The sequence below is a fragment of the Syngnathoides biaculeatus genome, chromosome 23, assembly GCF_019802595.1.
Source record: "Syngnathoides biaculeatus isolate LvHL_M chromosome 23, ASM1980259v1, whole genome shotgun sequence".
Taxonomy (NCBI): domain Eukaryota; kingdom Metazoa; phylum Chordata; class Actinopteri; order Syngnathiformes; family Syngnathidae; genus Syngnathoides; species Syngnathoides biaculeatus.
Window position 1 is genome coordinate 17,507,691 of NC_084662.1, and position 25,358 is coordinate 17,533,048.

General features: G+C 39.4%; 2 protein-coding genes across 11 annotated transcripts; one reads left to right on the plus strand and one right to left on the minus strand.

Annotated features, from left to right (window-relative positions):
• Positions 1-629: 629 nt before the first annotated feature.
• Positions 630-20,197, minus strand: reps1 (RALBP1 associated Eps domain containing 1). 8 transcript variants are annotated; one of them, XM_061811797.1, is made up of 21 exons: positions 19,826-20,194; positions 19,262-19,477; positions 18,695-18,745; positions 16,094-16,217; positions 14,922-15,151; positions 14,558-14,723; positions 13,377-13,507; positions 12,474-12,642; positions 12,333-12,396; positions 11,356-11,510; positions 10,769-10,890; positions 10,343-10,423; positions 9,651-9,738; positions 8,708-8,809; positions 8,363-8,423; positions 7,265-7,463; positions 6,989-7,183; positions 5,945-6,034; positions 5,640-5,794; positions 5,438-5,543; positions 635-2,713 (listed from the first exon to the last, which is right to left on the minus strand). In XM_061811797.1, the coding sequence occupies exons 2-21, from the start codon at positions 19,412-19,414 to the stop codon at positions 2,645-2,647; spliced, it is 2,511 nt and encodes an 836-aa protein (XP_061667781.1). In that variant the 5' UTR covers positions 19,415-19,477; positions 19,826-20,194; the 3' UTR covers positions 635-2,644. The 8 variants fall into 8 exon arrangements, with proteins under 8 accessions (XP_061667783.1, XP_061667786.1, XP_061667781.1 ...); XM_061811796.1 differs by having other exon boundaries at positions 636-2,713; positions 19,262-19,431; XM_061811799.1 differs by having other exon boundaries at positions 630-2,713; positions 14,558-14,720; positions 19,262-20,197.
• Positions 20,198-20,946: 749 nt separating this feature from the next.
• abracl (ABRA C-terminal like) lies at positions 20,947-24,619 on the plus strand. 3 transcript variants are annotated; one of them, XM_061812060.1, is made up of 3 exons: positions 20,947-21,077; positions 22,244-22,309; positions 22,665-24,619. In XM_061812060.1, the coding sequence occupies exons 2-3, from the start codon at positions 22,249-22,251 to the stop codon at positions 22,847-22,849; spliced, it is 246 nt and encodes an 81-aa protein (XP_061668044.1). In that variant the 5' UTR covers positions 20,947-21,077; positions 22,244-22,248; the 3' UTR covers positions 22,850-24,619. The 3 variants fall into 3 exon arrangements, with proteins under 3 accessions (XP_061668044.1, XP_061668045.1, XP_061668043.1); XM_061812061.1 differs by having other exon boundaries at positions 21,023-21,086; XM_061812059.1 differs by lacking the exon at positions 20,947-21,077 and adding an exon at positions 21,811-21,950.
• Positions 24,620-25,358: the final 739 nt, after the last annotated feature.

Below are 25,358 nucleotides of genomic sequence, written 5' to 3' on the forward strand. Positions count from 1 at the left end.
TCACGGGTAGTGCTGGAGCTTATCCCAGCAATCAATGGGCAGGAGGCTGGGTACACCCTGAACTGGTTGCCAGCCAATCGCAGGGCACATCGAGACAAACAGCCGCCCTCATAATCACACCAAGGGGCAATTTAGAGTATCCAATTTATGTTGCATGTTTTTGGGATGTGGGAGGGAACCGGAGTGGCCAGAAAAAACCCATGCAGGTACAAGGAGAACATGCAAACTCCACATTTCAATGTTAGCATTTCTATTTTAAGAGTGAAGTGGTAGTTTTTATGTAATTACATTAAAAGTAAGCATTCATTTTATTTTATTACTTCCTGGACCCCATGTTGCTCTTAGCATTTGTCCCTATTGCCTAATGGTCGAGCCGGCTCTGATCAAACCTGAGCGTTATCTTTAATTTGCAATCACTTACGATTTGTCCATGTCAAGTTGTCACCTTCCTACAGCCTACACTTTTAAAACGAATTGTGAAGCAAAAGAAATTGCAAAGGTTACTTCAATCTACAAAGTAACACAAAATTAAAACAACGCGAGGTCACAGTCAAGATACCGGCGCACACATTTTAAAATAGTCGTTTTTATTTTTGTGTAAAAATCACACAGCTGCTAGTCGATTCTGCAGAGATACAGTACATCCATGCAGTTTGAACATTTAGGATCCCACAGCCAAAGAGAGAAGGAATTAAATAGATTATTCTGCTGTTAGTCAGCAATTAATGCAAATGTACACAAGTCCAAAAAGGGTGTGTCATATACAATGTACAACACAGATCTGAGACCAAATAGCATTCAAAACCTCACCAAAGATTTGGTTTTCAACTGATTGCTTCTGCCTGGATTGCCATTTGGGACGATGGGTGCAATTCATGTGGCAAGCGCTAATCCGTCGCCTGTTTTTTTTTTTTTTTTTTTAAATAGTTTTAAATGGTATTAGTTCCAGGTGTGGCAACACACACACACACACACACACACACACACACATACATACATACATACAGACCCATAATACTTAATCATCCACAACAGAGAGAAAAAAAAAAAGGCGAGCCTTGATGCAACAAGGTTGTCAGTCAGTCACCATGGAAACTTGTACTCCAAGCAGGGAAGTTAAGAGTAAGGCCTTTGACACAGAAATAAAACTTACGACTCAATAAAATGAAGGATTATTTTGGGATGGCACAACCTACTTTTTCCAGGTGACAACTAAAGTGGTTTGTGTGAATTTATTTATTTTTTTTAATACTTCTGAAAGACTAGCAGTTTAAAAGAGACAAAAAAAAAAACAAACAAAAAAAAGGAAGCCTTTCAAGACAGAGGCTTTTATATTCAAAGTGCAGTTGGGTCATTCAGGATGGGGTGACTGGTCTCTAGTCTTAATATTTTTTTTTTTTTTTTTTTTAAAGCAGAACTAGGTTGACAGTGCTTAACACTGATTTGTAATTGCTTCCCTCTTGGAGCATATACAGTAGATTGTGTTTTGGAAGATGCGAGATTCAAAGACAGTTGCTACCATCTATAAGTTCAAACAGCTGTGGAGATGTATCACTCCGAACTTTGCATAGTGCCGACGTCATCCGGCTGATGATTCAAAATATTATTTCTGGATCTGTGCCGCATGGCAAATAACAGGAAAACTGATCCTGAGTCCTTCATAAATGCCGCCTCCTGTGGGTGGAATACACTTAAAAGCTCCCTTCATGGAAAAGGAGATTGGAACATAAAGCTTGCAATCAAAGGGGGCTTAAAATGGAGAACTGCATATGATGGCGCCAAGTATGAAGATCAGACTAAACAGAGGTGAACAGCAGTGATAGTTCAGTCGTTTGGCATAAATCGAAACCCATTCATGAAAAGGCGCACAAACACACATCAGAGGGGGGCAGTAATGAGAGCGAGCATGGCTGAATTCACATTGCACAAGAGGTGGAGAGACTTCATGTGGGCATCACACACTTCAGAAACGAGCCCAAATGTGTCTATAACCAGAGGCCACACCAAACAAGCCAGAAAATGTAGAGATTTTCAGCGACTCTTTAGTGGTAAATGTAGGAAATGTTTAGGTTTTTCACTGATTGTGAGCATTGTTTTGTTGAAACCGTTGAATATCTGTTTTCAGTAACAGTTATTTACAGAACTTCAATGTGTAACTCCCTTTTTAAGATTTGGCTAACGAACTCTTTAAACCTTAGATTGGCGTGTTGACAACACTGGTTCTTGTCTCCAGACACTTAACAAATACAGACATCACACACACACACACACACACACACACGCACACACACACCAGCAGATGTCTCTTCAGACGGAACTCGTAGCTACAGCCAATAGTCCAACACTACTTCCCCACTAAGCTGTTGGCCATGGATACATGTCTCTTGAGAAATAATTGAAAAGTGCCACACTGAAGAATTACCCATGTCATCCTTTCTTCTCAGACTCTCACAGCCACACCGTGCGCCCAGGCCCATTCCGCTATACACCTGATAAGTAAGTGTGGGCTTAAACACGGTGTATGCTGCGAACGTGAGGGAGGGGAAAGTAAAAGATGCAGGGTGGGATTGAGGGTGGGGGTCGGCATCCCACCAAGGGCCACATCCTTGCTTTGGAGAAACTACAACCACCTCATCGGTGTTGGTTAAAGATGTGAGAACGGTCTGAGCTGCTCCAGTTGAACTTCCAAAGATATCCTTTCTTCAAGCAAGTCCTGGGGAAAAAAATGACAGGGTAGGAAGGACTTGGATTTGACTTCAAATGTGGCAAAGTAACATTATGCCCTGAAGAGAAATATAATTGTCAAGGGAAAGGTTCCATGTGGGTCTGGTCTCAGTCAGTATTTCCCAACTTTCATTTGACTGAGGCACAGATGTTCCACAAAAAGTGCTTAACCTTGCGAGCCAAAAAAATTAATAAAAAAAAAAAAAGACATGAGCGCCGTATGCAGAAAGTGAACGCAACTCATTTCACAACAAGCAGCAGTGAGCAATTCTTCAAAAGAGCTTCAGTCACTTGTTCATTATCAAACGCAATTAGAATCATGCATTGTGTATTTGAAACGACCAAAAAGTTTTACCTTAATACAACCACTTTTCTGAATTAGACTATAAACTGATCAATTGGCTTGATCGGTATCAGCCAACAATTTGCTTTTTAATGATAATCAGGCTGATCAATTTTGTCATAACTCGATCTGATCAATGACATCATCGGTTCCGCAAAACACATTTACTACGCTTCACAATCATGTACAGCAAACTCAATTTGCCGCAGGCCACACTTTAGTTTCGGTTTCCCTCTGAGGGCCGTTATGATTGTGAAACGTCCATCCATACATTTTCTTAGCGGCTTATCCACACAAGGGTCGCGGAGAGTGCTGGAGCCTATCCCAGCTGTCAACCGGCAGGAGGCGGGGTAGACCCTGAACTGGTTGCCAGCCAATCGCAGGGCACATCAAGACAAACAGCCGCAGTCACAATCACACCTAGGGGCAATTTAGTGTCCAATTAATGTTGCATGTTTTTGGGATGTGAGACGAAACCAGAGTGCCCGGAGGAAACCCACGCAGGCATGGGGAGAACATGGAAACTCCACACAGGCGGGTCCAGGATTGAACCGGGGACATCAAAACTGTGAGGCCAATATTTTCCAGCTGAGCTACCGTGCCGCCGATTGTGAAATAATCAAAAATTTTAATCGCCTCATTATATTTACATTTGCAATTTATGAACTAGTTTTGGAATCAGAAATCAAGGTAAATGGGTTTTTCGACTATTGTTCATGTTTGTTCACAAAAATGCTTGCAATATATCAAAGTTGCCATCTATGACATGGCAATTTGAAATTTTAACAAAAACCATGGAAGTTGACACAGGATTTTCCTTTGCGGGCCACATAAAATGATATGGTGGGCCGGATCTGGCCCCCGGGCCTTGAGTTTGACACCTGTGATGTACATGAATCCAAAAGGGTGTATATTTTTAGCCTTGTCGAATGTCTTTTGACACAATAGTGTTAATATCTGACAGCCAATAAAGTTATTAAAAAAATGTCAGCAGGATGGGACAAACAACACGTATGAGACAGAGAAGAAGTGATGCATGGATGAGACCACAAGACAAATTTGGTCTTTCACGATTACCCTATGTCAGAGTATATACAATAATAATAATAATAATAATAAAAATAATATTCTGATACCACCCCATTTGTTTTCTTTACGATCAATGGGCTTTATCTTGTAAACTCAAACGGGACTGGATACAATAGTTACCATGGCCACAACACAACAATTGATAGTGCATGTATTGTGTTGGTCAGAAAAAGAACAAAATGGGGAAAACGTGTGATGTTGGTCACTGGTGCTTGGGAAGATGTTCATTCAAGCAATGCTTCAAGTATGTTTACATACTTTTAATACGACACGGCTCGCAAGCAGGCAAAAAAAAAACCGTTATGTTGCCGAGCAAGCTCGTGCTAGAACTAACAGTTGTACATAAACATGCCAGCGTTCTATCGACTCATGCTCTAAAGTTTCGATGTATCTGAAGTAATAATTATACCAAGTTAATAGCCATTATTTTTGTAATGTTGACTTGACCTGATTAGAATACATGACTTGACAAAAGATTTTTTTTTAAGATACTCACTATCACAAGTATAAACAGTAAATAAACCATTTAAATAAAAAATAGCGGCATCTTGTGATCAAATAGTTTGTTTCTTTGAACTCACTGATCGGCCCCAAAAATCTTGATCGCGTTTAGCCTCAGCTTAATACTCAACGCCATAGTTAGGGTAACAAATAGCATTTTTGGGGGACTGGATTGGCTTTTCCATTCATTCATTTCTATGGGGACACTCAAATGTGTTTGGAGTTATTAGCATAGTTACACAACAAAAACTTGTACACTGAAATAATAATGTAAGAACAGCAACAGCTACCTGTATACAGGTTGGAAGTCCATTTAATATTTTTAACCTCAAGATTAACTCCAAATATCAGGAAAACCCACATTCCTATATATGACATGCACCACACCCATGAGTTTATATCCATTGATAATTATACGCAATAAATGTAAGTGGTGACAATCTGCTAATTTGTTTTTCCGAATTGATTCTCATCAGTAATATTAATACTGAGGTTTACATCATCTTGCGCCGAGGTTATTTAATAAATTTGTTTAATGTGGCAGCGCACCCTGAGTGTTTAGTTTTAACTCTACTACTTTAAAATGTATTTATGACTGTTCTAAATATTTACTCATACCTCATTTCACCGTGCGAAAATTTTCCAATTTTTACTATACCCATGTATAATGCGCATTATAGACGAAGAATTTTTTGAGGCGTTGGAATGTGCATCATACACAAGAAATTATGGTGGTTTTGTAAATAGTTTTACACATTACAGAATTGTGTGTGCATGTACCTTCAATTGTTGCTGCAGTTCACTGTTTAGTCTTGCCAACACTGTGTTTGTTTCCTTATTTCTTCTAATTGATGCTTGTATCGCCTTTTTATCCTTACCTACTGACCTGCCACATGACACAAAAACACACACAATTGGACATTCTTGATACAACTGGTGACTGGCATTTCATCACTAATCCACTTTAGGTAACCGTCCCAACCTAGGAATAGAGGGCTGAATAGCCAGGGCAGCAGCTATAATGTTTGACTTCTGAGGGCCGTGCTGCTCGTCCTCCGGCCGCAACTCATCCTCAGACTTCAACCTGCGACGAATAGGCTTGGGAGGAGGGGCTAAAGGGCCAGACAAACTCTTTGTCTGGAAGGATAGAAAAACAAGGAAAAACAATTCTTTTTTCTGGTGTTATCAACAATGAGGTTGAGTATTTATAGTCAATTGTAATTACTCTAAAATTCATTAATATTACAATGGAGAATTATCAAAGGATTCAAGATGATGGTGAATTACAGAGTTAACAGTGCTGGTAGTTCTTTCATCAGCCTGGCCATCACTCTTGACTGTTCTTAAGGGCCCAGCTCCTTCTAAAGACTTGTCCCCCTGCAATAACCCACAGAAAAAAAAACCCCATCAAAGTCCATATCTCAAAACGGACATGTAATGGAGATGACCACAAATAGCCATTGGAGTGACTGCCATTAAGTGTGAAATTAAACAATGTGCCCATTTCTGAAAACGGGTCCGTGAGTGTGCAGTGACCATTTCTGACTTTCTCAGACCCATTACATTATCAGTAAGCGCGGGCAAAGCCAAAGTAAGAGGAAAAGTGGGTGAGGGTGGTCACGTGGATGTACTGAGCTTGGTCACTTCTCCTGGCAATTTTGGTGAGCAATATTTGATGTGGGCTTTTGTATTGTCATATGTTTACCTTGAAGTACATTATGTTCTACGGCTTGGGTGCACATATGCCTCCAGGGGGCAGTGTGGTTCACACATGCAGCTAAGGTGGAGATTTGATAAACACAAATGCTACAGTATTAACTTGTTTTTCGAACAGTATTTTGCACGGCTTGTGAGTATTGTAATCTTGGTTATTTTAGACTCCAATGTAGCAACTAGATCCCTAAGATTGTCCAGCCAAAGTCTCCCTGCCTATGCAAAAAGGTGAACATGAGTTTCCATTTGCTTTTCTGCAATTATGGAACAAAATGCCCCCTAAAATCCAGTCTCAAACACACCATTTTAGATATATTACCGTGTTATGTCAGTTGTGTTTTTGGCACACTGTGCCGTTTTAAACACTGATTTGTATCTATTTACTTTTACCATTTCTTTTTCGTGGCTAATGCACTACACACAGCCCTTCAGTTCAGCGTGAGTTGTTTAAATGTGCTCTAATATAAGGTTTACTTGAACTGTTTACTTACATATTTGGAATAATACTCTAATGTAAAAAAAAAAAAAAGTGTTGACATCATAAAGGCTGGGTAAACATTTAAAATGCTCACTTAACATAAGCGCTAGGACCGTGGAGAGATTGGAGCGTACACACACCTGTCCAGGATCACTGTGCTTGTCAACTTCCGGCAGGCTCGAAGGTTGCTCTGATGCCGCGAAGGCCTGAAAATGACTGAAGTCTGCAAAATTAGGTTGCTGTGGGATCTGCTGGGGAGACGTGGCGGTTAGCGGGGCCCCTGCTCCGGGGGCACCCTCAGCCTCAGTGCGCTGTCCCGTGGGTGGAACTGATGACTTTGGGGAGAAGAAAACCGAGGGGTGGGTCTTTGTTTTTAGAGTGAATAAGTCAAACACAGCTGCTGCTTTTTGTCTCACCTGTGTGGGAAGCGGTCGGGGAGGCACCGCGGGTGGGAAAGCTATAGCGGTGGTCTGCAGCTGTCCTGTGCCTGAGGTGGCAGCGAAGTTGCGGTTCATGTCCAATGATGAGGACCGGGAGTGTGACGCGTGAGGGCGGGGCGGAGGGGGAGGGGGAGCCACCACCTTTAGAGCTTCCGGAGATGCGCCCGACTGAGACCTGGATACAGAAACAAGAACAAACTGAAACTTAAATAAAAGTTTCATTCTTATGACGCGACATATAGTGGGCACAGAAAAAATTCAGACCCCCTTAAGTTTATATTGCAGCCAATTGCAAAACATTACCCCCATCCCATGTACACACAGCGCCCCATATTGAAAGAAAAAAACATATATTTTTTTTGCAGATTAAAAAATTTTAAAAATATCACGCAGCCATAAGTTTTCGTTTCCTTTGCTATGAGACTCCTATGCTTAACTGATGCTGTCCATTTATTCTGATCATCCTTGAGATGGCTCTACATCTTCATCGGAGTTTAGCGCTCTTTGATTATTCTGATTGGACTTGATCAGGGAAATAAAAATATTTCCTGCCTGTAGACAGCTGGGATAGGCTCCACTACTTCCACGACCCTCGTGAGGATAAGTGGCAAAGAAAATAGATGGATAGATTAACTGTGTGGAGGTTGCGAACAGATTAAACTCGTTTACAATAGTTCATATGGAAAAAAATGTTTCAGAGATTTAACAAATCCAACTTTGAACACTTTACAAAAACAAATCATGTTTGAAGTCCAAGGTTCCACTGTATTTACTACAACTTGTGCATTGGCATGGGTTAGTGGGGAAAAAAAACCCTCCCAAATTCTGCAGATTTTGATTACCTCAGTGTTGTAAGAATGGAAGCCTGTCAAAAACAAAGGATCCCCTCTTAATTTTTTACCATTAAAAAAAAAAGTCAGAATGTGTGAAATTTTGGTCAATTCAAAACAGCTATTGATGGTTGGTTTCTCAACAAAACATAGTGTAAAGAATCAAACTCAAAGGTAAAGAATCAAAATAAAAAATGTGCAAACTAAAAACAGACACACGGGTTTGTTGTGGGTACTAAGTCACCTCTGTCTTGCAACTGGCTCCTGATCAGATGTGAAGGAGTCAGAGCTGCTGTAACCATCACCTTTACAGAGGCAAAAGAAGAACACAGTAGACCATACTGACATAAAGATTACTTGTTCGACTGCACAATAAAAAAAATTTTAATTCAAAGTCATGTTAAGTGGGTTGAGTTGTTAATAGGGAAAGACCAAATCCCAATCCCCACAACAAGGGTTGAACAAGGAGAAATGTTGTTGTTCCTTGCAGATAATATACATTAAAATCATCCTGCATTTAATTGTTTTTTTGTTGTATAACAAGATTATATTAAAGAATGTCAAACTAACCAGATAGATATGTACTAACCTACAGCATTTGTTGGTACAAACTTCATGGTGGCAGGTAGTTTGGGTTCTTCGGACCCTTCTGGTGGTTTTGACAGTAACGGACTGGTCGGGTGGTTGTGATCTAAAGATAAAGAAATAACGAGTAGAGGTAAATAATTTAGTTTCAAGCAATCATTATCAAGGACACGCTGTCTTGCATTTTTTTATACCTGCCACAAGGGGGCACTCGAGCGGAAAAGGTAAGAGTGAGATGGTGGAATCAGTGTGGCAAAGAAGTGACTTTTACTGGTGTTTTTTTTTTTTTTTTTTAAACCGGCCCTTTTAGTGCTGCGCCAGCATTAGCGCTGTGCTAGCGTGTTGCTGTGTCTCTGTGTTTTTATTTTAACCGGCCCTGTTAGCGCCGCGCTAGTGTTTTGCTGCTGTGTTACTGCTGTGTCTCAGTGATTTTTATCTGCATGTTATTTTTTAAGTCCACCCTGTTAGCGCCGCGCTTGTGTGATGCTGCTGTGTCTCAGGGATTTAGGTATGTTTTTTTAACCAGCTCTGTTACTGCTATGCTACCGTGTTGCTACTGTGTAGCTGCCACGGAAGTTTTTTTTTGAACAACTCTGTTCGTGCTACCATGTTGTTGCTATGTTAAGCTAAGCTAAGGTATTAAAACTTTGAAAAGTCTTTAGGTGTACTGTCTTTGTAAATATCTTGTTTTTCCAATGTGGGTTACAATGTGGACGCTTGCAACTTTTACACAGGTGCAGCTTATGTATGTACCAAATGGTATTTCCTTTACAAATGTAATGGGTGAGGCTTATAACCAGGTGCGCTCAGTAGGCCAGGAATTACGGTAGTTAACTGGAGAAAGCCATCAATGGCAAATCTCGTGTAAATGAAAAGAAACGGGCAGTCGAAAGATTATTTCATTAGAAATGTATGATGATGTAATTTAGCCATGAGGAGGCTCTCACCACTGCCAGTCCTCTTCAGCTCCATTTCCTGCATGTGGATCTTACTGGGGGTCATCCGGATGGGAACAGGGTGAACGATGGCCGTGTCCTGTAGGGCAGAAAAGAGAGAGAGAAACTGTGCTAAACAATTTCTCACCACCACCAGCCGTTCAGCCAAGAAGATTGCTTTTGCATCTTTATTAGAATGTTTACACTACAATTTTACAGGGTTTTACGCCTCAATATTTCGGGGTTTTAAGGAAATACAGAATTTTTGTCAACATTGAAGCATTTTTTTTTCAAAAATCTTCAGTGACAAATTCATTAACTTTAGTGACAAGAATTAAATTATGTCCACTTGTTCCTGATCTTGAAGAAAAGTTTGTGGTTAATTTTGTTGCTTGACTCTACATCAAATGTAATTGCGTGAAGAAAAATGTATTACAAGAGTGCATTTTTTACATAATTAACTGGTCTTAATTTCCTGCTTACAAAAACACTCTAAAGGCTCCTAATCTATAAGTGCTGTGGCAGTAGAAAAAAAACAAATGACCCAATAAAAACACATTTGAAAGAACCTCATTGCAAAACACAGTGATACAGCGAGCAAGTCAAAGAGAGACGACAGAAGAGACAATACAGATAATTTCAGGATAGGTTAATGTCTTCTTTCCATTAATGGTGAAACCATGCATGCTAAGTGATCGACTTACAGGGTCAGCTGGTGCAATGTTAGAGTCAAATTGGGTCAGAGTTTGTGAGCTGGAGGAGCGCTCGCTAAACGTCTCCCATTGCTGCAAGGAGACAGACGGACAGTGAGAAGATGAAAAACAAGTCAGCAAGACAGCCAGTGCAGTGACATCACACATTCATATCAACAGTATGAGGCACTGTGTGTCATCGCCAATCAAACAGAGATGAAGTGAGATCATCAGCAGGCAGAGACAAAATTAACTAGGCACACCACTGAGTTTAGGGACAGAATAGCTCTAAAAGTAAAAGAACATGCTTATTTCGTCAGGGATTATATTTGCTAACTAACATTCAGTGCCAACTACAATGATTAAAATGAAACTTATCAATGCAGAGAAATTAAAGAATACTTATGCAAGTAATCGTTTGTGTGTGTGTGTTTAAACCTCATTGCTCTGGTTCATCTCTGGCCAAGCCTGGTTGAGCGAAGGCATGGAGGGAGACTTGTTGGCAGTCACCTCAGCAGGTGAGCCCGAGAACCCAACATCAGCTGTCGGATCTGGAACCTCTGCGCGCCATAAACATGAGTCTTGTCAACTTTAATACCATAAAAATGAAAAACAGGCTTGCTAGATGATGGTAACACAAAAGGTAACTTTTTTTTTCTTTTAATACTTAAGCCGAGAAAAGTGACATCAGTTTCCTATGACTTGAGTAATATATAAGTGACAATATATTTATGTTTATATAAGGAACAGATTCAACTTTTGATTCATCAAGCCAATCAGAGAGTACAAACAGACAACCATAACAGCAAATGCCGTTGATCAGTGTAATGTAAAAAATTTCATGTCATCAGTTATGAAAAATGAATTTCACATGAAAAAATATTGTGCAGAGAATGAACAAAATATGAATAAAGTGCACAAACGTACAGTTAATGCACAACGCAAACTATACTTTGGAGAATTGATGTGGTCCAAGGTGAAGAGACAGAACAGGAGAACAAATGAAATGTGGTGAAGTTGCCAACCTGCCGAGTCATCTAGGTCAATCAGCTTTGGCATTAAGCTCTCAGGCAGCTTCTCGGGGAGGTCGTAGCCATTCTTCCTGGCTACCACCAAGTGGAATGCAGCGCAGAATTCATCCAGGGTTAGTGCGCCGTCTTTGTCGAAGTCTGAAAGCTCCCTGAAATCACACAAATGACTGTGGTTAATTCCTGTTATAGCACCGTGATTCCCAACCTTTTCTAAACCAAGGTACATATCCTACATTTGAAAAATCTCCAGGCACACCAACAAAAGAAAAATCTAACAAAAAGTGGATACACAAGCCAATTACACACTTTATGCCATCAATTATAGGAGCATTTATTTGTTCAGTCTATCATAGATAGATGAACAAAGATACATTATTTGTTGTAATATTTTGATCAGTTTCTGCAGCACACCAGAAGAGCTCTCACAGCACACTAATCAGATCTAAGGCCCAAGTATGTAACAACAAACACGGAAGGAATATCTGATATTCTGGCAGGAATTATGAACGTTAGAAGCTTTCCTGTGACCGTTGTCAGTCTCATAAATAAAATAAATAAAACTGAAAACTTCATTTTCTCTGGATGCAAACTAGTTTTTATTTTCTAAGGTATCCTAACATCTTGCAAGAGACAGAAAATTTGCATTTGTTTTTTGGTCTCTTGACACACTTTAAGAAGTCTCCTACTTTCCTTTTAAAAAAAAAAAAAATTGAGACGACTATATACTGGACATCCTGTGTCTTATGTCCAACGTTGAAGATAATAAAGCCAACAAAACCACTAGTATTATTTCATTCCCTCACCCAATGAAACTCAATAACAGAATACAAAAGGACTCTGAAGAGTAAATAAGTAGTATTAATAATGGAAACGGAATCGCAAAATTCTTAACAGTTCCCATTTCTGCAAATAAGCAGCACACACATCAGAACGCATAATTGCATATTTGCACTGAAAAGGCGCTGACTCACCAAATATGTGATAACTCTAAAATGGGCAATTTGGACTTGGTGAAGAACTCTTTTGCTGCTGAACCTGTGACGCACAAAGACACAGGAAATGACTCAGTCAGCACCTGCTTACTTAGAATTTTCTGTTTTCAGTTTTCATACCTGGTATGAAACCAGTAAGGTCGGGCTGAATGGTTTTGAACTGGTTGATATAATACTGTCTCTGTTCATCTGTTATCTTCCAGGGATCATCATAACCACTGGACTGCCGCTGGATCTCATTGGTCGCTGCTGCTGCCGAGGCCATTGTTGTTCGTATCGTTGTGCTTTCCTATGGAAGTCATCATGTGACAGATGGATTACTTATTCAGATTGGAATTTTTGTTTTGATTCTACCAATTGAAATGAAGAAAAAAGCTATTTCTTTTTCTGCCTTAAAAAGTGGAGTGAGTAGGACTGGGGTTTTTTTTCTTCAAATAAAGATTTCATTATGGACCACAAATTGAGAAGGAAGGAAATTTCTACATATGCCAATCCGTGGTTGAGACAATTGCAATTGATTTAAGAGGCTTGCAACAAGACTAAATTGAATGATAAAATGTAATCGAACTTTGGCCAAAGCTTGTCAGTGGATAAAGGAAAATTAGAGAAAGATAGTCTCTTTGTGACTAAGAAGCACAGAAAACAGATTCAGAATCTAATTTGATGACATAAAGCCATTCAGATGAATTTAACTGAAAATGTCAAAGATAAATGCATGGAATTTACAATTTGTAGTCATAATGCAAACACCAAGTCTTATTTTCCCCATTACTAATGTGAAAACGAGCCCTTTTCACTCACGGTATAATAAATTAGAAAACGAAGCACCAGCCTGTCATTATTCAATTACATGGAATAATCTCAAGATGTCCTGTTTGTTGTGAGCCAGAAACAAATGATGGCTTAATGAAGGTTATAAACAAAGTAGTAACTCCTCTTTGGGTAATTTGACAAATGCTAGGTGTTGTTATTGTTATTGGTGTTGTTATACGATACAATCCTCACACCAGCAGGTTTTCTTACCGGTACAGACGAGGGGTGCACCCCCGGGAGTGTGCTTGATGGCGGCGTGTCAGCTGTGAAACTAACCCAACTTTCCTGACCTGGAAGAGGGGGCGAGTGTGACGGCCACATTCCATCACCGGCCACAGGAGCTGACATGGGCAGAAAGTAATCAATGCTGTTCAGGAACAAGGCTATTTTTTAAAGCAACATCATTTTCATTTATTCCATGTCATATTTTCCCAAATATAGGGGTCCTTGGTTTAGGAATTCTGTTCCAGTGGTGGTGACGTGACCTAAATATGTATGCAAGTTGTATCACTAACATATGCTGACGGTAGTAATTATGTCAGAATTTGGGCTCTCCACGACCAGGCTTTTTGAGGCTGATTAGTGAGTTAAAAAAACAAATTACCAATGAGCGATCCGATCACAAGATGGAGCAATGTGTTTATTTCAATAAATTGTACATACTTGTGTACTGTATAGCTTCGAAAAGGATTCTTTATCATTTTAGACAAAAGGTAAAACTTCAAAGACCTCTCAGGGGCTTTCAAGGATTGGCCGCTGACCTAAGTTTAAAGTTCAGTCAGGTCAAACCAACATTACTTGAGACAGAAATAGTGGATGATAACTTACTATAATTAATTACAACTAAAGACCATTATAGACATGCTAACTAACGTTTTCACTGTCCCAGTCGGCTATATGGATGGGTGTTACAGAGACTTTGCGTCAGTGTTCATTTGGTTGTGCAATTCCTTTTCCTTGCCACATTGCTTGAACGCTGCATATACCCTCTTTGCGTATGTATATTCTTGAGGCACCTGATCAAATTTGTTGTGTTGAAGTATTTAGATGACATTCTCCCATGGGGTACTTCCGTTGTGCATAGATTGCAAATGACCTATGTGTTGTTAATGACATCATTGATATGAATGCCGAATTATGACAATGAAGCCAATCACCCAATTCTAATTATCGACCAAAACCTATCAAGCCAATCAGATCAGTGTAAAGTTTAGCAGATCTACAGTAAATATTTTTATGAAAAATACTCCTAGGTCATAAATACGAGACTGAACTCCAAACTTGCACCACATGATAAGCAGCGCACCGGAGACCATGTCGGGATAGTCACAAACCGAGGACCCCATAGAAATATATTTAATAGATTTCTCACGTTATTATGGTTAAATTACCAGTTTGAGATTCCCGGAACTGCGTCCACACAACTCCGGTCGGTGCCACCACTGGTTGTCTGTCTGTGGTTCCGCCACTGTGCTGCCGCTTGTGTTTCCTCCAGGAAGGTGGGGAAGTGGGAGGGGACTGGTGAGGGGAGACTACGGGGGATGTTGGTTCTCCCTGCTAAAAGAAACAAACCATTTGAAAACATATATTTCAATATTTCTCCCCTAACTGGTCAAGACCTAACTTGATACAATTAAAAAGTGTTTTGTTTTTCCTATAAGGCAATGGAAGCTTGACTTGTAATTCTCAGAATGCTTAACGACGAACAGACAGCTACAAAGAGGAAAATGATACTTAGCTGTCAGACGTACAAACCTGTGTTTCTATGCTAGGTGCTGTGGGCTGAACTGCCTCATGGACAGGATGGGCACTGGCTGAGGGGGGGACTTTCTTGTTCTGGTGCCCCCTGCCTGGCGGTCTCGGTATCAACGCAGCAGCAGAAGCAGGGTATAACCCCTGGCTGTCTGGGTCCTGGTAGAGCGCCACGTGCCTTGCCTCTGCCTCATTCTTCCCCACCACAAACCTGGGCAGTGGAAGGTCCTTGACTGGAAACACAGTAATTATTTCTGAATACCAACCAACATCACGATCCTTTTGGTGTGGGCAAGTAGTATCTGTGCTTCCTTATTACATTGTGAAATCATTACAGGGTGTTCACGTTGCAATATTTCCAGTTCCGTGCTTATTTTTCCCTACAGCTATTTACATCAGACAAACTACGGTCATTTAGGGCTTATGACTACTTCAATTGCTTGTCTTTGTGTAACATAATTCCCTTATTTACCATACATCCATTGGATTGGACTTAAGTATTTCGAGATTCAAGCACTCTCACCACAGATTTTGGTTTTGAGTTTCGAGCAAAAAAAAAAAAAAAAAGTTTATGAGCACTAAAGGATGGCAATAAGCAATCGTTCTTTAAAAAAAAAAAAAAAAAAAAAAAAGGGACAAGGACACATCAATGTGTTTATCGCCATTCCCAGTTAGGTTTACAGATAAGAGGTATCTTTAACAAAACTATAATTCACGGACAAAAATCTGCCAGTTTAATGCTAGCGCAGAATGCAAAATTCAATATGCAGGCTCACAAAACTTCCGTCAATAATTTGGTAGTTATAACCCTTTAAACAGTGCCAATTGGAGGTTTCGGTTTGAATGTATTAACTGCCTGCACTACTGAATAAGATCCAATACAAGACCTGCATTACAACCTCTGGGAAGATGACAGTGTTTTGACTGACACTAATATTGAAAAAAAACCTGATCAAAAATGAGCATCGTAAACTCTGACAGTGTTAAATACAGCCTAGCATATAAATGTTCAATTTCGATCCAGCCCTAATTCTGAATCTAAACATCTTGTTTACGATCAAATCTTGAAATATTAACTGCATTATAGGAAAAAATATATATAATTCAACAGTGGTTTCATTTAGAGTTCTTCAGAGGCAGTTTCAAATCTGACTTAATTTTAAATAAGAACTCACCTGAGTTGAGGCTTTCCACTCTGAGAGGCAGGCCCGACTGGGCGATGGCAATCAATTTTAGGGCGATGTAGAATTGGCTTCGTCCAAAGTGACCCAGCCGAGTGGCTCCACACAATTCTGTTATCTGAACACAGGCAGACAGGTGGAACACACCAACCATTACTGAGATCATTTTACCAAACAGACCCAAGACAAACAACTGAAGACAGATGAGATGTTTTGTTGCATTATCTTGACTAAAAAAAAAAAAAATATTGAAATTGTGAATGCAGACTACACAAGTAAAGCTCTCTCATTTGCCATAACATTAGGTACACTGCACACTACAATTGTGATCAAGCACAAGGTCTTAAGTATCCTTAGTTTGTACAAGTGCACTTACGCCCGCCGGGAATATCCAAGCTAAAAAAAAATTTGGTGAAGAAATGGGACTCATACGGAAGAAGTCTCAAGTGTTCAGCCTGCCACAGTTCAATGATCCTTTTTCATGAAGACAAACAGTACAAGTCATTTTATTCTGCCTTTTCAAACAACACTTGTTCTGCATCTCACAAGGCAGCCCAGTGTTCAGTGGATATTTTAAAGAAAAAGTACAATGCTGCTGCTGCTCCCCCCCCCCCCCCAGACATCTCGCCTCTTTGTCCTTGGAAAGGATGCTGAGTCACAAAGTGCAAACACTGCCACCACTGACAGCCGAAGTCACAATAATGATCATCTTCAACACAAATGTCATAATGTGCCATGTGACCAAAGCAAATGAACTTTTTATAACATCAACATAAGAAAAATTGTGAAAAATAATTACTAAAATATTACATTTTAATAATCAGTGATATAACGACTCCACATATGTTGTCAGTTTCTTAGCAGGAATCATTTTCCAGTACTTTTTATTTTTTTATTGTAAAAAGAGGTTCTCTTCATTATTCTGTTTGCAGCCATGTTGTTAGTGCAAGCAGTACACATAAATGGAGATGATGATCTACAGAATGGGCAAAACATATATAGTGAACTAGTGTTGTAATGATGCCAAAATTCTGGCTGTGATACTACACCAGGAAAAAGTACATTGATATGATACTGAAATGACAAAAAAAAAAAAAACAAGACATTGGTTCAAAACATTAAATCATAGCTGGCAAAATGTTGAACTTCTAATTCAAAATAATATTGAACAATGGAGGATATTAAATGAAATTATGTAAATACATCCTTTATTATGTGCATATTGCAGTAGTACAGCGGAGTCCTTTATATTTTTGATTATCTAATCATGTTATTTACAACTGGTGAGTATGAACCCAAAAGTGGGTCACGGACCTATTTTGGGTGGGCCACAAACAGCTAATCAAAACTAACATGTATTCCGATACTGATTTTTTTACCCCCTCATACAGTATTGCAAGAAAGTGACAGGAAATATTACTTTTTTTGTTCTACTGCGACTAGATTACGTGTGATCCAATACAGTGGAGCTCAGCCTTTGGGTGGTGGATATCATGGCAAGCAATATGCTTTTGCCAGTACAGAAAAGTCCTTTCAAGCACCATTTAAAATGTAATATACTGTACATTTCTTCAGAGGCTATTTTCAAACAAAACAAAAATCTGTTATTGCTCCCAACTCTTGTGAAAGTTGGTCATGATCTTGCAACAATAGTGTCCAGGGTGACAAAAGTTGAGAACCACTGAGCTAGATCTCTGCTACAAATATCCATACTCAATTCAACTTTATTTTCAGAACACTTTCACCAACAACCACAGCTGTAAGAAAGTCCTACATAGAATCAAACATAAAACAAACCATGTAGTAATAAACAATAGGAATAATAATATTACAAATGATTTAAAACTATTAAATCTAACCCATTAACAAGAAGCAGAGTTGTGACTGAATTTCCTGCTTTTGAAAGGGAACTGCCACAAAAAAGTGTATGGATCGGTCTAGAGTTATGATGACACATGGTTATCAATCGTGGCTATGATCTTCTCCAATGACTGCCTTGCCTCTAGTATTATTCCCTAGATTATCCAGGGAAGATGGGCTGCCACTCCTTTGCTTGTCACAGAGGTCAATCAAAGCAGACCCTTCTTCTTTGCCTTTTATCCTGGACACCCCCTTTTTGACTGTGCTATAGTGTATTGCACATTCCTCATATATATTTAGCAACCTTTTAAAAATATTTTGTGGCGGTTCCCATTCCAAAGCAATACATTGAATTACAGCTCTGTTTCAGACAGGCATCCAACAATGAACCCATTTCCAAAATGTCTGACAAAAAGAGGACAGCCTTTAAAAAATAAAGTAATAAACCTTAATAAATTGTTTAAACTTCAAACTGTGAACATTTCAGAAGGAGATATCAGTAATGAGTAGGTTAAATTAAATTGGGGTCATTTTCAGTGGTTAATTCCCTTATCTGTCAGTTTTACAGTAAACCTCAACTGGGAGTGACAAATTTAAAGTGCTTTGCCTCTTTTTTCTAAAGAACTGTGAACGAGGGGAAGAACAGCAATTATTGAAAAAGTGACAAAATTAATAATATGCAATGTGTTCCACAAATACCACAAGTACATGAACTCATGTCTAAAATGTGCTTACCCCTAAAACAGGTTTCAACTGTAATTGATCAACTCGATTAGCCGCTGAGCCCTATTTCCAATACAAAAGGGAAAAATATATACAGACTGCTTAAACAAAACTACACAGACATAACAAATCAGTGCAAAAGTCCTGTCTACAAATAGGCTGATGTATTGAGAGAAGATTATGTATGTGGAGAGGGAATGGGTGTAAGAATGATGGAGGCGAGGGGAAACTAAGTATTGCTAAAATTAAAGAGGGAAAAGTGAGCAGTAGTCGTGAGTTCGATTGGTGCAAGATATGTGTGTACTCGTAAAAGCTGGAGAATAAACAGTTCATCCCAATGCAAAATTTGCAAAACAAACATGCGTGTTTAGATCTGGGCTGAGCACAGAAGCTAACGTTAGCCAGAAGAAGGTGTGTCTGTACTGCGTAGCGCTCGCTGCTAACTGGTGAAGGCTAACGGCAGCGGTTACTGACAGCTGAGCTCAAGTTTATTGAGCATCCAAAATGTTGCTTTGCGAGCAGATTCATGGGAGGGCAATAAAGCGTAAAAAAGTGAGGACTTTAACACCGCTAGCTTACCTGTATGACAACTTCGCTAGGTAGCTGGGCCGCCCGGAAAAGGTCAAGAACTCTCCCGTAAGAAGCCACTTTCTTAGTGTTGTCCGTGTCGCAGTAAACGAACAAATCCGAGTAATATTTCTGCTCGACATCACTCAACGTTAGACTTTCCATCGTCCCGCTGATGCCACCTTAAAAGCAGACGAACGGGGTGTCGATTAGCCCCGGAGCCAGTCGCTGGGGCAGGATGCGAAAAATGGGCGAGACTTCAGTATCACAACTTAGCTAGCTTTGCAGCTAGCGTTAAGATTAGCGCTAATTATCTTCTCAAATCGCAATGACAAACTGCGGTCCCGCGACGCCCCTCTCTCTCTGCCGTCGCCTAATACTAGTTGAGGCTCTAGTTAGACGATTACCATTTAACGAGGAATGGCAAATGTTTGCATGCAGTTCTCCACTTAAGTTAACTTGTTGGGCCAGCCAGGCAAAGGAGCCAACAGCTGGCTAGTAGCGGCTACCTTCAATCTAAGTCGGCGGCACTAATCAAGGCAGGCTAAGCGTGCAAATAGACCCCAAGTATCTCACGTCAAAAGACGCCGCCTTTCGTCCGCTACAGGAAAGGGGGTCGTGCGATTCGTCAGAGTTGAAATCCTTGGGCGGCCCGTTAGAAGTAAAGTTTCGGGCTCTTTGGGTTCCTTCCTCCAGTGACCATCGCCGCCATTCCTACTAGCGCTGTCACCGACTCATGTAAATCAGCACTTCCGGGATGATCCCTCAAAATAAAACGCACGCCAACGTTCACTTGTAACTGTTGTGATTGCACGTGCTTTCAGACTTAGGTTGACAAAACGGCACAAAGCATATGTCAATCCATTTTTCTGAGCTGCTTTACCCTTACAAGGGTCGCGGGAGTGCTGGAGCCGAGCCCAGGCATCAACGGGCCGGAGGTGGGGTGCACCCTGAACTGGTCGGCAGCCAATCACAGGTCACATAGAGACAGAAAACAGTCGAAACCGGAGTGCCCGCAGAAAACCCACGCAGGCACAGGGAACACATGCAAACTCCACACGGGCGGGGCCGGGATTTGAACCTCGGTCCTCAGAAGTGTGAGGCCGACGCTCTAACCTGTTGCTTCACTGTGCCACCTTAGTAAAATATCAATCAATAAAAATATGTTGAATGTAAAGCTGGAATCGTTTTATTTGCAAATATTTCCATTGTATTATTTGTGATGAAATAATCAATTGTCTGATTTGATAAATGAATCAGAAGTAATCAACACATTTTAGGACATTTACGTTGTATTGGACTCTTGACTGACGTTCCCTTCGAATTCGAAAATGAGTATTGGATTATTCCTAAAAAATAAAATTTGTTATTGTGCATTCTTTTAAAGTCTACGTTCAATGTCTGATTTCGAACTCTACTGCTTCTTGAGTTGCTATTCCTCAAGGATTACACCCTGCGTAAAAAGTCCAATGCTCAGCAGTTTATTGAATGCATCACGAGCTGTGACGCCTGTTGGATTTGGATACTTCGGGAAATTTTGACATTTTTGGCAGATTAAGGATTTTTTTAAAAATGGAAAGAAAAATTTGAAACAAACCGTACCTATAACATCAGGGTATATGTTTAAATTTTAATTCTACTACATTTTTATTCCATATTAAATGTAACCACGTCCATTTGAATGCGAATTCTAAAATCAGACGAGCTCGTTTGTGCTGATTAGAGTATTAAGATTTACGACGACTTCAAACGCAGCGTAATTTCCGTAGTATTTATAGCAAGCAGCCGGTACCACATCGTTGAAGAGTCGAGCATCACATAATTACAGGTAAGAAATGTAAGTTTTTCTTAAAAATATCACATGGAACTAGTGTATATTGGCTGACATTTTTATAGGTTATTTTTTGGGGGGTCGGCGGGCAGCGCCCTTTACAACAGGACTCCACCCTCTCGACTGTACGCGTATAACGTTACTACTGCCTTCTAATCAAAGGGTGACTTTTTTGAAGTCGTTCTATACTTTGTATAGCTACGCATCAGCAACGTTGACATCGTAATGAGAACGCTTTCAGTGTAATGGGTGAACAGAAACAAGTCTTTGTTTTGTGGTGGCTAGCCGGTAACGCCGACGATCTACTTCCGCAATGACTGCAATCCGCCCTGTGCGTGTTTCAGCTTGTCGGCATGCAGTCGCTGTTCTTCAGTATTTGGATGCCTCGTTTAATTTTTTTTTTTTAATTACATTACATCGACATTATTATGAAATCGGACAAGTCCTTTTATATATTAACAGTTTTAATTGAATGGAAATGGAATGACGAATGAAAGCAACAAACAAGTGGCAACATGTCTAATTTGATTAAATGATTCCAAGGTTCTTAGTTTTCTTCACTTCTTGTGCAGCAACGTCATTTTCCGCCTGAAAAGAGTTGTACAAGTTATGGGGCGCATCAATGGAAAAGTTGAAAATAAATAACCTCGGATTGTCTTTTTTTTTTTTTTTTTTTTTTTTTTTTTTTAATATGACAAAAAAAAGTGGCATTAGAACAGAGGTGTGTAGACTTTTTAAACTACTGTACTATTTTACGGACTGGTGAAGCAGTCAAAAAAGTTGCTGTTGAACAGGATGTGATGTGAATTGTCTCAGTGACCTTGTGGAAACATTTTACCGCAAGGGTTTGCAATTTACAGATGCATTATGGTAAGTTAAGTTAGTCATTTTCATATTAATTTCAGAACACTACATTGTTAGTCTTGCAAGTGTCTAAGTTTTGGAGTAATGCATGGTGCAGGGAAACCTATGATATTGCGTTTGAGCGGCTTGAATAAAAAAGTATTTGGATATTTTACTTACTGTGGTCTTAAGTTGCACCACTACACTGAAAAAATATTGTGAATGAAATCTGTGTTGGGTTTGCAGTAAAACTCAGCACACCCCTCTTAAACAATTAAAAAGCCTGATTAACTTGTTTAATTTCAATTCCCTTTCCACAGCAACAATGAATGTTGCCCATGAAGTAAATCTGCTGGTGGGGGAGATTGAACGACTTGGCACCAGAAGTAAGTTAAAGTTCTTCCTGTGCATTGTTGCATTATGGGATTGTCTTTTGTTTAGAGGATCTGTTTTCAAGCCAATTCTTTGCACAAGTCCACATAAACTATATTAGTCATGTGATATTAAGGCTGACTATTAGTGCTGGGAACAAAACAAACGCATGTACTGAATATGATGTTGACCAGTACTTTAAGTCGTAATATTCCTAAATCTACAATTAATAAAGCCTACTTTATAGAACTTTTGTCGGTATCTGAGGAAACTTTCATTACTGTATTATGTCCACAATTTCCAGAAAAATTCGCCACTCAATTGATTTATTTTTTTATTTTATTATTATTATTTTTTTTTTTTTTACAGACGCTGACGGTCAAACAAGTGTGAAGTTTGGAGTGCTGTTCAATGACGACCGCTGTGCCAACATCTTTGAGGCTTTGGTGGGCACCTTGAGGGCCGCCAAAAGAAAGAAAATTGTCACCTTTGACGGCGAGCTCCTTCTACAGGGTGTCCATGACAATGTTGACATCGTTCTGCTTCAAAACTGAGGTCGCTGTTTCCCCCATCAACTGCAGGTGGAAGTCTTATTTTCTTTTACCAATACTGAGCTTCTGCTGTGTCAATTAACATATTTCTTTCCCCCAAAATGTGTAAAGCCCAATGGTTGAATTCCCATTCTGAGACCAAACAAGTTACAATCTCTGCTGTCATATTTTTTTGGTTCACCTTCATTTCCATTAGTTTGATTTCACCCCAAGGGCTATTAAACAGCTATACATGGCAATGATATTTTTCATGACTTGTGCTCCTCAAACAAAGCACACGTGCTTAATGCCACAAAACAGTCTGGCATATACATGTAATTAGTTTTGGTTCGACTTGTCAAAATAAAAGTAACAGATTTCTTCAAAACAAAATGCTCAGGGTGAAAAATAACATTTGACGAGCTACAGAAACTTACTGAATACAGGTTAATTGCACGGTAATTCATGCTGTGACTTTAAGTAATCTCTTTTCAAAGGGATCATAAGCGACTTTTGTCATGTCATGCAACCTTGCATAATCGGAGCAAACTGTAAGTGACAAATTATTTCTAGTGGAGATGTTTTTAAAGGTACACGTGGTAACCTTGCATATCAAAAATTAAATATCTGGACTCATTCTAAAAAAACATAGCTAAACTATTCTATTTTGGCTAAAGATGTTTCTCTTCATTTACGTGAGTCGATTATGCTACCTCTCCACTTTTCTATTCACTCATGATAAATTCAAGACCAGAAATTTCTGGACAAGTGCGTTTCCACAAGACATTTGTACTTTTTTTGTATTCTTTGCCACGTAATGTACATCTTACCTTCTTGTACAGAATCTTTCCTTTTTCTGGCCAAGCAAACTCCAAAATCTAATTGCTAAAGTGTTTACATTAGAAACATGTTTGTAAGTGCAATTTTTTTCAAGCATATATTGTAATTGCTATGGGGTGCCAACTAAAAAAAATATCAGTTTATACTTTCTCTCAGGACCAAATCAACTCAACCAAATATCCTTGATGAAAGAATGAATGAACTTGTACTGGTAATAGGATGTAGTTTTTTTTTTTTTTTAATTTGTCCATTCACCACTGTTTTGTACTGTAGGTCCAATGAAGCATGCAGATCAGGCACAATCAAAATATAATTTTATGGCGTTTAAAACCTGACTTTAGCACGGTCATCTTTTTCTGAGGCTAAAAATGAAAAAGTCTGCATGGTTTTAAATGCTCCAATTTTGTGCGCTATCACATGGTGTGGGCTTGTGTGCAATTCTTACAATTTTGGGAGGTGCCTGGTCTGCAAGTTCAATGTGTCCATTCATGTCTGCTGCTGTCATGTCAACCTAGGTGGAGCTATTGTGTAATGTGTTAATTTGTTAGTATTTTTTTTTTTTTTTTTTTAAATACCTTGTAATTGGTATTCAAACAGCATCAGCCGCAAATGGATCAGATTTTATGTGAAACGAATTTGAACTGTAACTAAAGTGAATGGACTATTGTAAAACACATTGGTTATCTGGATAAAAGCACCCTGCTAATATAGTGTATTGGGTGTGGACACCCTGTTTTTGCCCGAGAATGGCCTTTCTTAGCTCAATTGTAAATGACATGTGAAAGAAGAGTAGCGAACGCTTGCCAGAAAAGCATTAATACCTCAAGCTCTACGCTTTGATCCATGTCTGTGAATGAATGCATCACACCTGCATCCTGTTGGTAGTGGTTATTATGCTGTTTTGTATTGGCAATAAACCATGTCTACATTCAAATAAATAACATCTTTAAACTGTGCCTTGTTTTGCCACTTTTTTCCCCACAATAGCAAAGATTGATCATGCAAGAGTATTTGCTTGTATACTGGTACCATGCCTATAAGATGTGCAAAATGATTTCATGTTTTTTTGTTTTTTTTTTTTACCAAACATACCTTTTCAAGTACCTCTGCCTCACTGTCCTGAGTTTCAGTTTAAATTTTGGCTCAAGCTTTCAGTTGTGGAGTTTTCATGCTCTCTTGTTTATTGCAATTCCAAAATCATGCTATGCATTTTAAGTAAATTAAAGACTCCAATTGTCCGTAAATGTGTCCTGTGAATGGTCACTGATCAATCCAGGGTGTTACCCGCCTCCCAACCAACTTCAACTTCGGTAGACCCCATAATACATCCAACAGAATAGATGGAACACAAAATTGACTTGGTTTCCAAATTTATTCATATTCACCTTGTTATATTTAATGGTCAGTGTTATTTTCATCTTTTTTAAATCCATGGTTGCTGTCACTGTCTAGACTCCTCATGTAAAATTTAAAATGTCAGCTGTTATAAGAAAATCAGCCTTTTCACAAATAAAGTGTACTGAATAACCTTGTATCATAAATCAGATGCCTCCCACATGAATATGATGCAAATGACCTGCTCTCCCCGATTGCTTCATTTCCTCTGAGCTTGAACGTTAGGGGAGAAAAAACGTTTCATGCTGGTTCTTCTTACCCAACCAGGTTGCAGCCTTATTAAAGTCAGGAAAGGGAA